This window comes from Ciona intestinalis, chromosome 1 (genome assembly GCF_000224145.3).
Source record: "Ciona intestinalis chromosome 1, KH, whole genome shotgun sequence".
Taxonomy (NCBI): Eukaryota; Metazoa; Chordata; class Ascidiacea; order Phlebobranchia; family Cionidae; genus Ciona; species Ciona intestinalis.
In genome coordinates this window covers 2,094,215-2,108,592 of record NC_020166.2, presented here as the reverse complement: position 1 = coordinate 2,108,592, position 14,378 = coordinate 2,094,215, and the positions used below count along the sequence as shown (strand labels likewise).

General features: G+C 35.5%; 2 protein-coding genes across 2 annotated transcripts in view; one reads left to right on the top strand and one right to left on the bottom strand.

Moving 5' to 3' along the window:
- LOC100180409 (meiotic recombination protein SPO11) overlaps positions 1 to 7,398 on the top strand; it is a 17,346-nt gene extending 9,948 nt beyond the window's left edge. Inside the window, exon 12 of the mRNA XM_009863864.3 lies at positions 7,117 to 7,398. The gene's annotated coding sequence lies outside the window, so the exon portion shown is untranslated. The remainder of the gene's footprint in view (positions 1 to 7,116) is intronic.
- duox-b (dual oxidase-B) overlaps positions 1 to 14,086 on the bottom strand; it is an 18,262-nt gene extending 4,176 nt beyond the window's left edge. The window contains exons 1-28 of the mRNA XM_018815372.2: positions 14,068 to 14,086; positions 12,175 to 12,295; positions 11,649 to 11,729; positions 10,971 to 11,132; positions 10,323 to 10,492; positions 9,383 to 9,596; positions 9,038 to 9,162; positions 8,607 to 8,709; positions 7,707 to 7,903; positions 7,120 to 7,216; positions 6,574 to 6,737; positions 6,138 to 6,316; positions 5,644 to 5,759; positions 5,379 to 5,516; positions 5,136 to 5,285; positions 4,668 to 4,789; positions 4,462 to 4,565; positions 4,123 to 4,279; positions 3,782 to 3,871; positions 3,206 to 3,341; positions 2,793 to 2,886; positions 2,211 to 2,392; positions 1,897 to 1,990; positions 1,740 to 1,802; positions 1,221 to 1,390; positions 733 to 963; positions 432 to 531; positions 29 to 189 (exon numbers count right to left, since the gene is read on the bottom strand). Of these exons, the coding sequence (XP_018670917.1) occupies positions 29 to 189; positions 432 to 531; positions 733 to 963; positions 1,221 to 1,390; positions 1,740 to 1,802; positions 1,897 to 1,990; positions 2,211 to 2,392; positions 2,793 to 2,886; positions 3,206 to 3,341; positions 3,782 to 3,871; positions 4,123 to 4,279; positions 4,462 to 4,565; positions 4,668 to 4,789; positions 5,136 to 5,285; positions 5,379 to 5,516; positions 5,644 to 5,759; positions 6,138 to 6,316; positions 6,574 to 6,737; positions 7,120 to 7,216; positions 7,707 to 7,903; positions 8,607 to 8,709; positions 9,038 to 9,162; positions 9,383 to 9,596; positions 10,323 to 10,492; positions 10,971 to 11,132; positions 11,649 to 11,729; positions 12,175 to 12,229 (3,655 nt within the window). The 5' untranslated portion in view covers positions 12,230 to 12,295; positions 14,068 to 14,086. The remainder of the gene's footprint in view (positions 1 to 28; positions 190 to 431; positions 532 to 732; positions 964 to 1,220; positions 1,391 to 1,739; positions 1,803 to 1,896; positions 1,991 to 2,210; positions 2,393 to 2,792; positions 2,887 to 3,205; positions 3,342 to 3,781; positions 3,872 to 4,122; positions 4,280 to 4,461; positions 4,566 to 4,667; positions 4,790 to 5,135; positions 5,286 to 5,378; positions 5,517 to 5,643; positions 5,760 to 6,137; positions 6,317 to 6,573; positions 6,738 to 7,119; positions 7,217 to 7,706; positions 7,904 to 8,606; positions 8,710 to 9,037; positions 9,163 to 9,382; positions 9,597 to 10,322; positions 10,493 to 10,970; positions 11,133 to 11,648; positions 11,730 to 12,174; positions 12,296 to 14,067) is intronic.
- Between the last annotated feature and the right edge of the window lie 292 nt (positions 14,087 to 14,378).

Sequence of the window (14,378 nt, the reverse complement as noted above, 5' to 3'; positions counted from 1 at the left end):
ATGTCGATTTTTAGCATTTGCCACTTACTGTATAAATGGTGGGTTATCCAGAATGCACGAAAGCAAAATCTCCTTGAATACTGCATCGCAAATACGTAAATAATAGAGATGGTTAGAAGCAAAAGAACTCCTGTTAAACCAGTGATTGTTTCAAAGAACCACCATGTTAAAGATTTTGGTAAATCAGATCTGTGGAAATGAAAGTTGTGTTTGTGAGAATATGAGAATATTGGTACAGCTAATGCTGTTTTCATGGTAATGCTTTCTTGCTAAAGAAATTAGCATGAGTTTTTTGGAACTTTCCAAGGGATTTTTGAATTTTTTAATGAATGAACAAATCCATGAATTAAGCAAAAAAAGTTGGTTCATCTGCTAATGCAGGAGGCACTTGTGTATGTGGTTTAATATTTAAAGTTTTTGATTTCTCTTACCCATCATCTACAAATATCTTTGGAAAGAGGCACGCAAGCACTGGCAGTGGGTGAACACAGAAGTGGTAAAAGTTGGATGCATGGCCAAGAACATGAAAAACTATGGAAAAAAAGAAAAGCCGTATTTTTTTGTATCAGCAGGCAAACTAGAGTTATCCGAACAAACTTTGTTAAAATATTATTGTCTAAAACTTTGCGCAATATGAAATTAGAACTGTTTTGGATTTTTTCTTTATATTTTATATTTGATTACAAAAACGGTAATTCTAAGTTACATTTACAAAGCAACTTTCTATCTTACTTGTTTCCACAAGTGCCACATATGCAATCTGCTTATGGAAGGCAACTGCTGAGTCAAATGGAATTAAGTTCTTTAGTAAAGTTTCACGACAAGTTGCGATCAGATTTCGTGACATCGTAAGCAGAATAGATCTGAAGTGGAAGCTAATAGCTGCAGCTGATGCTCTACTGATGATAATGCCCCATTCTGTTACTCTTCGGATGCCAATGTGTTGCGCTCCATAAGCGTGTACTGAAAATAAAGGGTACATAAATATATATATATATATGTATATATATATGTGTTTTAGTACTTGGGATATATCTTTTTTTGTTATATTTGCATTGGAATCCAAATAGGATATTTTTTATTGTTTTACAATTCTGTGGATAATCAATACTACTTAGAATGTTCTCAAGTGTCACAAACTCCATGTTTAAACACTTGAATAGACATATGCTGCATTGAACTACTTGGTTGTAGAGATTTACACACACACCATTACTTACAGGTTGCCCGTTCCACTAATAGTGCAATAGTGATTCCATAAAATATAACCATACAGAATATATGGCGTCGATAATTTTCTACATTTCTTTTCAAATATTTCCATGTTCGTGCAAACCATGTTTTCTCCTCATGCGAGACTGTTGCATCAGAAAACACTTTGCCATTGGACCTGAAAAACAAAAATTAGGGAGTACAAAATGTTATTATTTTCATTATTTTCTTTATATTGTTGTTTAACCAAAAGAACAAAATTGTAAAACAAAATTACAAAATTTTGGACCGTAATATTTTTCCTAATATTGTTGTTCGGTATACAAATAACGTCATCCGAAAGGTGAACCTCTTAATAAACTTAGTAAGTTGAAAAAAGTTGGTTGTTGTCTTTTATAATATAAGGTTATAAAATAATGAAAAGAAAATATGATTTGATCAGGCAATACATTATTCGTGGTTAGGTTAAGTACAAGGTGCATAATACGGCATTAGATTTCACTTTATTTCATAGAAGCTTAACTTACTTTCCTTCCTTTGTGTCAGAGTTGCTTGTTACTCGCTGTCTAATCTCAGTTCCATTGACCTCTCTGCATTAAAGAGTTACATTAGCTTAAAATCCAAGTTTGGAATATTCAAACACTCTTTAAAACTACTGTAAAAGTTCAATATGAAATTTCATACTCTGAAGAAGTTCCATATGTATCCTGTCTTCTTATCATTGGTGATGCATGGTGTGCTTGGTGATTCATTTTCTTTTTCAGTGATTTTGTAATTCCTGTAAATGTGTTACAGTTTATACTAATTTATAAACTGATCAATATTACGAAAATGCTCATTATGTTTGCTGGTAACAATTGTAGCCTTTTAAACGATTATCCAGTTAAAACTGTACCATTTTCTGATAAAATATTATCTTAGTTTATCAACTCTTCTCTGATCACTCATTTTGTTCTGTTCACTCAACTCTCCTTGATCCTTGTATAAGTTGGACCTACCTGGCATTGAAAGTTCTGAACTTTCAAAAGCTTCTCTATGATCTTTTAAGAGGACATAAGTGAAATCCTCAAGTGTAAGTGAGTCCTTGTTCTCCCCAATTCCCGCCTCTTTAAATATGGTAGATACTGCTGCTGAAACTTCATCAGGACCAAGATTAGCACCAGCCATCTCCAAGAAGGATCTGGAATAAGATTCATATAACATGAATGTGTTATTGATATAACATGAGCTTTTAGACTTCAAGAATACTTATGCCTAGTGTTCAGTTCATGACACTTGTAAGGTGATGCCTGTGTCTATATATCCTGTGTCCCTTTTTCTACAGTTGTGTTTCAGGGCTTTATATGTATGCCAAAAATATCGTAAACACTTGGCATCTCATATTTTCTATTAAAAACAGAGTGAAATGTTTACATACAGAGACACATTGATTTCCTATTTATCTCTTGCTTCTTGTTAAGTTAACAATCAGTTCTCACTTTATTCAACTACCCAATTGTTGTCAAATTCGAACAAGTGCATATGTACTAAATCTGTTTAATGCATGGTTTTATTTGGTTTAGGTTTATATGTTCACTCACTTGATCATGTTTCTTCCTTCCTCTCTGTTGATCTCTCCACTATGGTCAACATCATACATATCAAACAACATCTTCGCCTTCTGCTCTGGTGACCCTGAATTTATAAGTTACATTAAGTTTATCTTTAAAGTTTCACAAACAGTATTTGTTACATGTTAATGTTTTGAAACAATGAACTGGTTTAAAACGAATGAAATATTTGGTATGTTGCTGCCAATTTAGACAATATAACAGTGTCTTTAAAGTTAGGCCAAATTTCACACATTAAACATGTACAAACAGATGAATTGCAAATCCAAGAAACCCCATTGAAAATCCACGATATACCAGCTATTTTAGACAATCACAAAATACGAAATGATCAAGTAAATGCGTCACCAGTTGTTTCTAAATACTTGTTACCCTCTACGTACCATTCATAAGTAATATGATGAGATCAGCAAATTCTCTAAAAGAGAGGTATCCACTGTGGTCTGTATCTGCAAGTTGAAACATTTGAGTCACAAAGAGAGAGTCTGGTTTCATTCCCATCGTTTCAGCCAGCTCCATCTGTGTTGATATAAATTAATGTCACATATTTATTTTCAATTTGTAGAGCAACTTCATGGTATAAGTGGTCAATTTCTTGCATATACCAAGAATCAGAGGTAATAAGGCAATTCTAGCCTACATCCCAGGACCCATGGCTTGCCAGCTGACGCACATGGAATAGAATACCAAGAACTTGACGCTTTAGTTTACAGTCCATTAGTATTTACTGGGTTGGAGCAATAACTTTATGTGTTTTGCCCAAGAATTCAACAACCTACAATTGTAGGATTTCGACCAGTGAACCTGGTATTCCCTAATTACCAGTCAAACACTTCACTCTTAACTTCACATGTTGAACAATTTGTACAATAGTTTGATAACATTACATAAAACATTATTTCATGCTGTACGATTATCAAGTTTTTGAAGTGTTCTTATAAATACAAGATGTTTTGTACCTGGGTTAGTTCACAATCGGCAACCTCCATTGTTTTATGTCTGTACTTGGCTTTCGAATTTTGTTCAACAGCATCATCGATGTTTAATGCCTGTAATAAAAAAAGTATATATGTAAAGTTTTAAAATCTTTAACAACTCAGTAAGTTTTGAAATAAAAGTAACCTGGTTCATATTATATGTGTGTTTTATACCAATTAAAACGGTTCCTTTTTTAATGCATTAATTTTGCACTATGGATTAAAAACGCAACATTTTGCAGACACCATAACATGGGACCTGACTTTCCAAATCACCATGTTGTTCCATCACAGTTTTTAATTTTAACACGTTGCCTACATACCTCGGCAAAAGTTTGTCTCAAAAATGTCTCCAGAAGAGCTTGTCTTGCTTCTTTTGTGACTGCTTCTTCTTTTAATGCGGATTCGTCCATCTCGAACACATCAACATTCACACCATTATGTTGCATGAACTCTTGTACATTCTTTATTGCTTCCACCCTGAAGCAAACATGATTCATTGAAAAAGTTTAGTAGTTTAAACCATCGTGGTTAACTGAACTTTATAAGGCATTCTTGGGTTTCTTAATCAGTGTTTAAAATCAAATTTCTGCAATTATTTGGAGGTATGAGAGTTTAAGTCCATGCCTATACAAAGTTGTACTTTATTCCCATTTACTCACCTCTCTAGAGAGTCATTAAACCTTAACACCACATCGTATTCTTTTGGCACTCTTATTACAATTAAATCTTTCCTTTTGTTCCGAGACATAAACAGAAATGATTTCTGTAACAAGAATAAATGGATTTATTTTTAGCAGCTGTTTTAAATCACAATAAATATTTGAAATGTTGCCGTGCAAGGATAAAGCAAGCTACATTCATTCACCTTAAAATGAGAAAAGCAGATTTTCCGTAGCTCTCTCCCTGCACTGCTGAATAGCTTGATGCATGTACCTTCCAACATAACAACTACTCTTCTTGATTTATCCTGACCCTCAACCTCAAATGCTAAAAAAAAAATCTTGAATATTAGTTATGTTGTTCAGTAGGGTGGGAAAAGATGAGGACAGCTTTTTATTCTATTTTCTAAGATCCTTCCAGAAATTATAAAACCGTATTCCCACGACTTTCGTAGACTGTGGTTAATTGTCCAGGATCAGAAAACACGATCAGGTTATAAATCGTTTCATTCGTAGATGGCACGTATATACTACATACCAATACCCACTTTGATATTTTATGTGTACACAAACGATTATTAAATCCCGTTCCCACTGTCGACTTCTTTACGTCCCCTCTATACAGCACCATCATAAATAAATATGCATTATATTCGCTAGTTAAGTAACAACACCTGAAAACACAGCTCCGTCTTCACTCTCTATCTCCGCCTCATTCTGAGAAGAGGACTTTCGTCGTGTGACCTTCTGTGTGGCTATCTTCTTAGCTTTTGCCAGATCGTATTGTCTCTTCCATGCAATCATACACATAACGAAGTAGGATACTGCATACGGAATTTAGCACGTTAACAGATTTAAACAAAAAATGCAGTTAAAGTTTGCTGGTGCCTTGTTAAACAATGTTAATTTACACTTACCAAATGGAAATAGAAGCAAAAGAACGACTATTCCTGCATATTTCCCCCAGTATCCATAAAAGAAATCAATTCCCGTGTTGGGTGTACAGGATTTGCTGAACATATCTTTTCTAACAGTTATAGACGCGCATCGAGACCCTGAGAAACGGTTAATAACGTACAAATACAAGTTTGGAATGGAAAGAGTTATGTAAAAAGTTGTAAAATGTTAGCGAATTTTATGGTTAAGTGTTAGTATAAAGAATTTTCATGTGATGTTACTTACCTGCAGTGTTAAAAACGTTCGGCTGAAACAAGCTTCTGTTAAAAGTTGTAGTGGCAGCTATAATATCCCTCATTGTCGTTTGTCTTATTTCTTGCAATTCGCTTGCGTTGAAAAGTCTGAATCATAGGTTACGTTTTAAAATGCAACTTATAGAGTTTACGGGCTCAAGGCTCATTGCTGTTATCACTGTTGGCGCAGTGACTATGGGTTGTCAAAGTCGGCAGCCGTACATATACTTGTACAAACTTTATTTTACTTTAGATTTATTTTATAGTGGGGTGGGAGAAGATGGGACACATTTAGCACATAATTTTTAAATATCCTGATCGTGTTTTAAACAATTAAGAAAGCAACGGTCTATGGAAGCCGTGACCATACGGTTTAATAATTCTTTGAATGTTCTTTGTTTACTACCAAATAAGACGAGAAAATAGGATGAAAAGGCGTCCCATCTCCCCCCACCCTACTAAACGTTAAATTAAATATATCCTTACCCATTTTGAGCGTTTTCAAACCATAGTCTATCCCCGTCTCTCGTGCGTTGAAACTGCTCCAAAATAATCTTATAAAACAAAACGTTGCTTGCGTTACTTCGATCTTCCATCATTCCAGCCACGTACAACTCCAGCTTGTTGGTATCGTTGTTATAAGCATTTCTTAGTCTTGCGATCACCTATGGGGTAGGATACGCTTAAATGTTAAGATTTTTTGAGTTTGATAGTTTCTATCAAAGGTTATAGTTTATTTTGTTAGAAAGATATAACAGTATTGTTTCCATTGTTATAGCATTGGTTTTCTTGACGTTTTTTCGTGTTTTTTTACCTTTACTAAACAAATACTATCTTAGTATACGCTCAATAGCATAAAGATATTAAAAAAATGTTTTGCAAGCTTTAGAAATTCCAATTTAAAAATAAGAGTACAGTTTACCTCGTTGGGTAAACTTGGGTTTAATTGTGAGAAGTCTGTTATTGGGGGAAGGTCGTAGGTTTTTCGAACTTCATTGTATCTTTGTAAACCGGCGTCTCTGCCCCTTTGTATTGTCATGGCTTCCAAATCCATTCGTGTGCGTTTAAGTGGACCGTACAAGAAACCTTAGATAATACGACTTGAATTTAAATGGTGTTTTGTAACTTGTTTTATCCTTACGTGACCAGAAAACTAAATTCGTTATAACACGAAGATTTTGTTTCATACACCTCGTGCCAGCTTGCGAATTACCACGTATGTCACTTTGTGGGTGATTGTTTTACTGTATATGGCGGACAGTACAGACAACATTAATAACCACTCGGTTGGAGAAAACTGCTGTTTTGATAAAAGTTATTTACCTTTCTTTACCCAAGAACACGTTTGGAAATGACACTGAATATATTAATCAGTTAAATTAGACTTATTTCCCATACATGCACTTGCTATGCATCGCATATAATTCATCTTATTGTTCACTGAACTATGTAACATTTGCAACAGAACCTGCCAGGTCGTCCACCACCACTGCGTCTTCTTCTTCGGCGTTCTGTGATGTCATACCGAGAACTATTCCCTCGATTCCCAGATCCAGCAATGCGTCCTGAAGAAATGTTGTTTTTTTCGTTATATGTTCTTGATGTTTTATATTATAAGCTGTACGCACAGCCTACTAGAAATTACTCCGTGCTGTAGTATCGGAAAGAGCAAGAAAGTTAACAAAATGTTACGTTATTCTATAGTTATGTTTTAGCATCTGCAAATAAATGAACGCTTTAAACAAGACGTTTTTGAAATAACGTGTTTTATATAGTAAGGTTTGGGAAGATGGGTTATCTTTTTATTTTATTTTCTCGTCCCACTTGGTAATAAACAAAAAAAATTCAAAGAATTATAAACCCGTACGCTCACGGCTCCCATAGACCCTTGCTATTTGTTTAAAACACTATCTAGTTATTTGGATATTGGGGGCTAAAGGTGTCCCGTCTCCCTCACCCTACTATATGTAGTAAAAGGTTTAATTCGAATGGATTTACCTCCTAAAGAAGACATTTGAATGCCATATCGCAAGATCACAAGTCGAATATATTCACCTGTAACTGCCAATAAGTGTTGCAAAGTCGCAATGCAGGCTCCCCGGCAGAAGCCAAATAATCCTCTGGTAATGGGTCGATAGGGCTGCAGTCAGGTTGTCGCAGCACCACCCCGCTTGGCACCAAACTGTGACCAAGTCGCATCGCGGCGATTGAGAATTCGACAGACACGCTAGGCAGCATGAATTTGTTGTATTCTGTTTTTCAAAGAATGTCTTAGTACAGTAGGGTGAGAAAAAGTTGGAAATTTTTCATTTTATTTTCTCGTCGCGTTTGGTAGTAAACAAAGAACTCCCAAATAATTATAAAACCGTATTCTCACATAGACCATTGTTAGTTGTTTAAAACACGATCAGGACCATTGGTTATTTTGTGCTAAAGGTGTCTTAATGGCTCCCCCAACCTACTATATCTCATTTCCTTGTAAGCTGTTTAGAGTATACTGTTAAAACGCAGCGCTTAATGTTTTCTTAGAATAAAATCGGTAAACTGTATTGCAACCAGCCTATCAATTTGATGCGCATAAAAGTTTAGTTATTTTTTCGCCAATAATGCGGTGTATTTTCGTAGAATAAAATAGGTAGTCGCGGCTTGGCATCGTTTTGTTTGAACTGCATAATACTTTGAGCTACGTCAATAGGTCGGTTTCGCGTTAATGAACAAACTATAAAGCTCTGCAATGATAGAATACTTATAGAGTAAGGGACACCTTTAGCACATAATATTTAAATATCTTGATCGTGTTTTAAGCAATTCATAACGATGTCTTAAAATTGTTTGAATGTTCTTTGTTTACTATTAAATGGGACGAGTAAAATGGAATAAAAATATGTCCCATTTTACCCCAACTTACTACATGTTTTAGATATTTTTTAATAACAATATATCTTTGTTGTTTACCCCGATATGGCGGTGGAGAAGTCCCTATGATTTCCGGCAACCATTCGTAGAAAGCGATGTTCTGATAAGTGGCAATCGTCCATTTTCTTGCTTTGTCGAAAATCTGAAATATAACTTGATTGGAAATGAGCTACTGAGTCCCATATTGCGTGGTTATGTTTTGAATAATTAAAAACGTCGTGTTAGAATGGCAGGCTTATTTAAATATGTTAGTTAATTCTGTTAATATTGTTTTTTACTGTCAGATCCTTGAGAAAGGATATTTAAAATTTCTCATCCAAATCTAAAACTAAAAGATTGAAAACAGCGACAAAACGACAGTCGTTAAAACACGCCTTTAAAGCATATTGCTACTTAGAACTATATACAGTAGCTGACCATGTAAAAGTAAAAATTACTCTGTACCAACACGGCCGTGGTGATAATATTACCTGCTGGTCAGACCAGTCCGGGTTCTGGACTGCAATCTTTTCCGCTAAATGGTTGTGCCATCGAAACCAAATAATTTCAATCGTCATCAGAAATGGGTTTTCATTACCTCGGGGGTTACCGAAACCTGTATGTAGATAATTTTAAGCAACTCAACGTCGATGAGTATACACTTATGACAAGGGCGTCCTTGTTAAGTGTTGAAAGATTATGAAACCTGCATACTTTAAACTGCCTGGCGTCGGCCTATCGCTGATTAAGACATACCAGTTGCTTATTTGCATAAAATGTGAATACCAAAATGGATCTGGGAAATTCCGTCTACTAAATTTCTCTATATCACTTACTAAGTAGTTCTTCAGGGTTTCGTGTCTTCGGTGGCCGTTTAAGGTCAATAGTCGGGTTGTATAATGGAATCTCGTTTCTATTAAACGATGGGTATCCCGGGTGACCGTCTTCTTCTTTTAAACGACCCCTCTCAAATGACCTCAAATGCTCCGACCACGAGTGACTGTTGCCATATATCACGCTACCGTCAAGCCACGACGTCGCCTCGTTTACCTGTAAATGTTTATAGCTTTAACAAATTTGAACTCGTTGGGGTAACAGTCGTTGCCAATTTAATATTATTTATTAACGATTTTACTAATAGCCGACAAATTAGGTAGTTACTGTATTATTTTCAGCCGCAATAAATTAGGTTTAAAGTGCATTAGTTGTTATTCGGTGCGCGGAATTTTTCTGTAGGTTCGATTTTGGCCCGGGTTCGAAAAAAAAACGGATTGACTAAGCATTTTTCTCAGTAGCACTGTGTCATATTTGTCATTATTTATTTTCTGAATATGCATGACAGCCCGCAGAACCCATAATTAAAAAGCCACGTATAAATGGTGATATTAGTCAGTTTCTGATTGATTGGTAAATTTAACTTTTGCAGCTAATTGAACATTTATTTACATTTTCGAGTTTGCGTTTTTTGATTAAAGCCCGTTTTGTGCCAAAAATTAACCCCCGCGCTTTAATTACAAATCAGCCAAAAAAATAAAATCGCAATAAATTTAAAATAGGTTGAAGTAAGATGGTCCATGTTTTCATTGCCTTTTATCACCCCGTTCGCCAGTAAAAAGTAATATTCACAGAACTATATAACACATTGCTGAAAATTATTAGGAAATATGGAATAGTATGTTCTATAACGGAATCTTCTTGTCACATCCTACTATAACAGCAGAATAACTTTATCTACAAATTAGCAAAAAGTTAAAATTGTTATTAACATAAACTAACCAGCATCCTCGGTGAATTAACAGACGACCCGCTACCCGTAATAAACTTCGATCTATACATGGGTAGTATGTGGTTGTTGCTTTCTTTGTTTTCCTCTATCTCAATGTTGATGTATTCACTCGGACAAGCGTTTCTTCTGCTGTCAATCATGTCATCGCCCACATGTTGACCTGCTCCGTAATTTGTTTTAACTCACATTTAGATAACTTGCTTTACCCTTGCGCGGCCGGAAACGACAGTCGTTATAACACGTGTATTTCGTTTTACACACCAGCTTAGGGGTTACCACGTATATGTAACAATGTGGATGATTGTTTCTCTGTATATGGCTGACAATTTAGACAACCCATTAATAACCACGATGGTCAAAACTGTTTTCGTCAAAAATTAACATATAGCAAGCACGAATACTTTGAATACGCGCACCCTTTTTTACACAGGGCTCACTGATATGATATAAACACGCCTTGCATAAATATGAAGTGATCTTAAAAGACGTCATAAGTTAACGGTGAGCATGGGTTACTCTGAATAAACGCACGCGTCTACCCACACACGCGGTGCTGACTTATATATCAACTAGACCGATTAATGGGGCATTATGCTTCACGTGCGCGTAAGGTAATTCGTCTCAAACCATTCACCCACCGAAAAATGCTAGAAAAACTGATTTTCCGGTCACCGACGGAATCCCAGATTCGCCACGCATCAGCAAACGACTTAGGGTGTGTGGGTTTGGTAAGCCATCTTCTATTGGTTTGTTGATGCCGTTGGAATACCCGTTGGTTGAACGACGGATCATACGTTCGCCTGTAAACACGATCAAATAAATACGTCAAAATGTATACAGTAGGGTGAAGAAAGACATTTAGTCTAATATTGTCTAAATATCGTGATGGTGGTTAAAACAATTAATAAAGGTTTATGAACTTTTAAACTTTTAAAAGTTCTTTATTTACCACCAAATGGGACGAGAAAATAGGACGAAAATGTGTCCCATCTTCCCCACCCCACCATAGATGTACAGAAATAGTATTGTGAGTACGACAGGGATAGTAGGGCTTTCGGCCGGGTCTCACCGAAACGCATTTCGCAATATGGATAAATATAAGTCCAACAGGATAATGTTACGATACTTACCAAAAGTTTTTAAAACAGATTGAAATTGGATTAATTTTTTTTCCGAAGTAACTTGTATACAGTTCAAAGCTCTATTTTTTTTTAATTTAGCCATTGGAAAAGTCGTGGGTCATTAAAAAGGAAATTTAAGCACGCCGTATATGTAGTGTATTTCTAAAGAAAGCGAGTATATATCTGTTCACGTACCTGGTGAACCCCATTGTGGGTGGTCAAGATTATTGTACCAACCATCCATTCTGCGATTGCGGTTTAGTATATCGTTGAATCCTGTATGATATAAGTGTTAAATGACATGCAATGCAAACCCTATGTACAACTGGTGTATTACCCGTATCATGCTAGTTATAACGTGGGTGTATTTTAATAGTAATGAATTAAGAGAATCCGGTAAGATATATGTTGATTTGTGTGCAGTATAAGGTGGGGTAAGATGGACCATGTTTTTTTTTCTCTTTTTTGGCCCATTTGGTAGTAAACAAACTATATTCACAGAATTTTATAAAGCATAAAATAGCTTTGTTAAATTTTAAAACAATTTCAGGGTGTGTGGGATTTATGAGCTAACGGTATTCCATCTTACCCCACAGTACTTTATATACTTATACTACCACTCGCAGTAACTAGTGCAGCGAGTAGCTCGCATGGTACACAGTTAATTCCCTTATTGATAAGTAAACACAAACATATAAATGAAAATCCTGTAAAATTTTACCTTGTGATGACGGTAACGCTAAAACAATGAAAGCCACACACCATAATTGACGCATCACGTCTGCTTGGTGGTTTGTACGCTTAGTCAGTATTGTATATCCTACATTAATTAGTTATTCAACCTGAAAATGTGGTTTGTTAGTTAAAATTTATACAAAACATGGTGGTTTTAGTTTTGAAACGAAACGTTTGAAATAAAAATCTTTCATATTTATGAGCGGCCATGTTTGTATTGACATTAAAAAAGCATTAATAGTGAACTAAATCTATTATATGCCTATGTTTATAGCTTCGGTGCTTCACTGCGACTTGTTGTACGTTAAAAACTTACATCTTAAGTTTTTGAAAAAAACTCCATTTCGTTTAAAACTTACACCTTGAGTTTTCGAAATAAATGTTTTTGCAAGTTTAAATACTTCTAGTTCAATCCTGTTCTTACCGGCCATCATAGCGAATATATTTACATAAGTCAATGCGGCATTATCCACCTTTTCTGTGATGTTTACACAACGCTTTGAGACTTCCTATTCTAGTTACTGCGCAACTTTATGCAGTTGCATCCTGGACAAATTCGTGACGTCGCTTGCAGGATGACGCGTGTTGCTTATTTCCAAAACGTGATTGTTTGCTATCTCTTTAAAACACAGCTGGCTAAAATACGTTTTGTTGTTGTTGTTTACTTTAAATTATTGAACTTTTAGCTGTTTATTTACGGCACAAAAGTTACATTAGATATATGTTATTGCTATAAGTCATTGTGTGTGTATAATTTTCACTTTTTGGAAAAATTGCAATACTTATACCCAGCAGTGATAAACTATACAAACACGCAATGTTTATATATGATTATCCAAATACGTGCATTTCTGAAAGAGCATTTTAATATAGAGGAAGTAATTGAAAAAGCAACGCGTCTTTCGTACGCTGGAGTATACTAATAACAATAGGATATAGTGGGTGGGGAAAGATGGGACACTTTTCAATCTATTTTCTCGTTACATTTGGTAGTAAACAAAAAACATCCAAAGAATTATAAAACCGTATCCTCAAGACTCCAATTGACCGTTGTTAGTTGTATAAACCACGATCAGGATATTTGGATACAGTATGTGCTAAATGTGTCCTGTCTTTCCCCACCCTCCTACATAACCAATATAAACAGAAAATTGGTGAGAAAACTATTTGGGGTGCTTAGAAAATGGTACTACGCAAAGAAAAGTTTTCTCAACTACATACACTTGTCTATCTACACACCTAACCCTAAAATTGACATTGAACGTTTAAGGCTCGGATTTGACCTGCCTAGATCCGGTGTTATCTTTGCAAATCGTGTGCTAGCTTATAGGCTGTAAACAGGTATTTAATAAAACAACCTAAAGGCAGGAAACGACGTTCAGGAGTCTCACCAATATTTGGTTTTCGCGGGCAATGAGGAAACGTTTAAAACAATAAAAATCAATTTCACTCGACAGAGACAACATGAATTCAGATCTGTTCTAAATCTGTAAAGTAAACGCATTGCTTTCGACTAAGTCATCGCATAAACACGAATTCCACTTACAAAATAAACCCTATACACTCTCGATCATTTCGTTTAACTAAAACAACATTGTAGGGAGTTAGTTGTCCATGTCCCGAAGACAAAAACATTCATTTCTAATCTACAAAACGCCCACGCTCGCCACATCGTTCAACACTACATTAAACTTACAAAATCCGGGGGCTTGCGGGGCCTTTGGAATAAAAAAATGAGTGAAACTTATTAATACTTAAATGCGTGGAGGCCATCGACATTCGGTATAACATGGATGTTATGTTTCATACACCTCGTGCCCGCTTACGAGTTACCACGAATTTAACCTGTGGATGATTACATTTTAATCAACTTACTCACTTTATTATTGAAACTGCGGTAAAGCTTTAAACCACGAATATCCCTCCACATTAAATTTCCAACATCGCTTTGCTGTAAAAATTTGAATCACAATTAACCTTAACTTGAATTACAGTTTTTAAACTTCACTTTGTCAATACTAAACTGAAAGTATACAACAGTAAATACGATTCAAAAACATTTACAAAGTCAATGACCGGGACGTTGCATTAACATCACGTATATCATTTAAACCCATTTACAAAGACCTAAGCGAAGTACACGCTTGGTTAAACGTAACTGAGCAGACGAACATCTGCTGACCTCACTCA